General features: G+C 59.1%; 1 protein-coding gene across 1 annotated transcript in view; it reads left to right on the top strand.

Annotated features, from left to right (window-relative positions):
- EMH_0024960 (uncharacterized protein) overlaps positions 1-584 on the top strand; it is a gene marked incomplete at both ends in the record, with an annotated part of 12,942 nt that overhangs the window by 7,737 nt on the left and 4,621 nt on the right. Inside the window, 2 exons of the mRNA XM_013502377.1 lie at positions 3-410; positions 523-584. Coding sequence (XP_013357831.1) covers positions 3-410; positions 523-584 — 470 coding nt within the window. The remainder of the gene's footprint in view (positions 1-2; positions 411-522) is intronic.

The following is a 584-nucleotide window of genomic DNA, read 5'->3' as shown; positions in this document are numbered from 1 at the left end:
TTCAGTGCTGCAGCTGCATGCAGATTCATTGTGTACCGGGGTTTTGCTGCTGCTGCTGCAGCAGGCTGTCGGCAGCAGCAATAGCAGCAGCAGCAGCAGCTACTGCTGCACCGCCACGAGAGAAGCAGCACCCCCTTCTACAGCAGCAGCAGCAGCAGCAGCAGCACCTGCTGCTGCTGCTGCTGCTGGTTGCTGCTTCTTTGGGGAGGTCTTAGCTAGGCTCTCGCAGTGTACGGCAGAGCCCATTGGTGTGTGTCTGCTGCAGCTGCTTGCTGCTGCTGCTGCTGCTTTTGCTGCTGCTGCTGCTGCGCCGCAAGATGCCTCAGCAGCAGCAGCAGCAGCAACAACAACAGCAGCAGCAACAGCAGCAGCAGCAGTAACCAAAGGAGAACGCATGAGCTGCAGTACAAGTAACGGCAACTGCAGCAGCAGCAACAGCAGCAGCAGCAGCAACAGCAACAGCAGCAGCAGCAGCAGCAGTGTGCTGCAGCGTTCATCGTTGCTGCTGGATTTGGCCTTCAGCTTGTGGGCGTCTTACGCCCGAGCAGCAGCAGCAGCAGCAGCAGCAGCAGCAGCAGCAAATC

The sequence above is a fragment of the Eimeria mitis genome, genomic scaffold, assembly GCF_000499745.2.
Source record: "Eimeria mitis Houghton genomic scaffold, Emh_scaff900, whole genome shotgun sequence".
Classification (NCBI taxonomy): Eukaryota; Apicomplexa; class Conoidasida; order Eucoccidiorida; family Eimeriidae; genus Eimeria; species Eimeria mitis.
The sequence above is the reverse complement of the archived record's forward strand: the minus strand, read 5'-3'. Positions and strand labels throughout refer to the sequence as shown.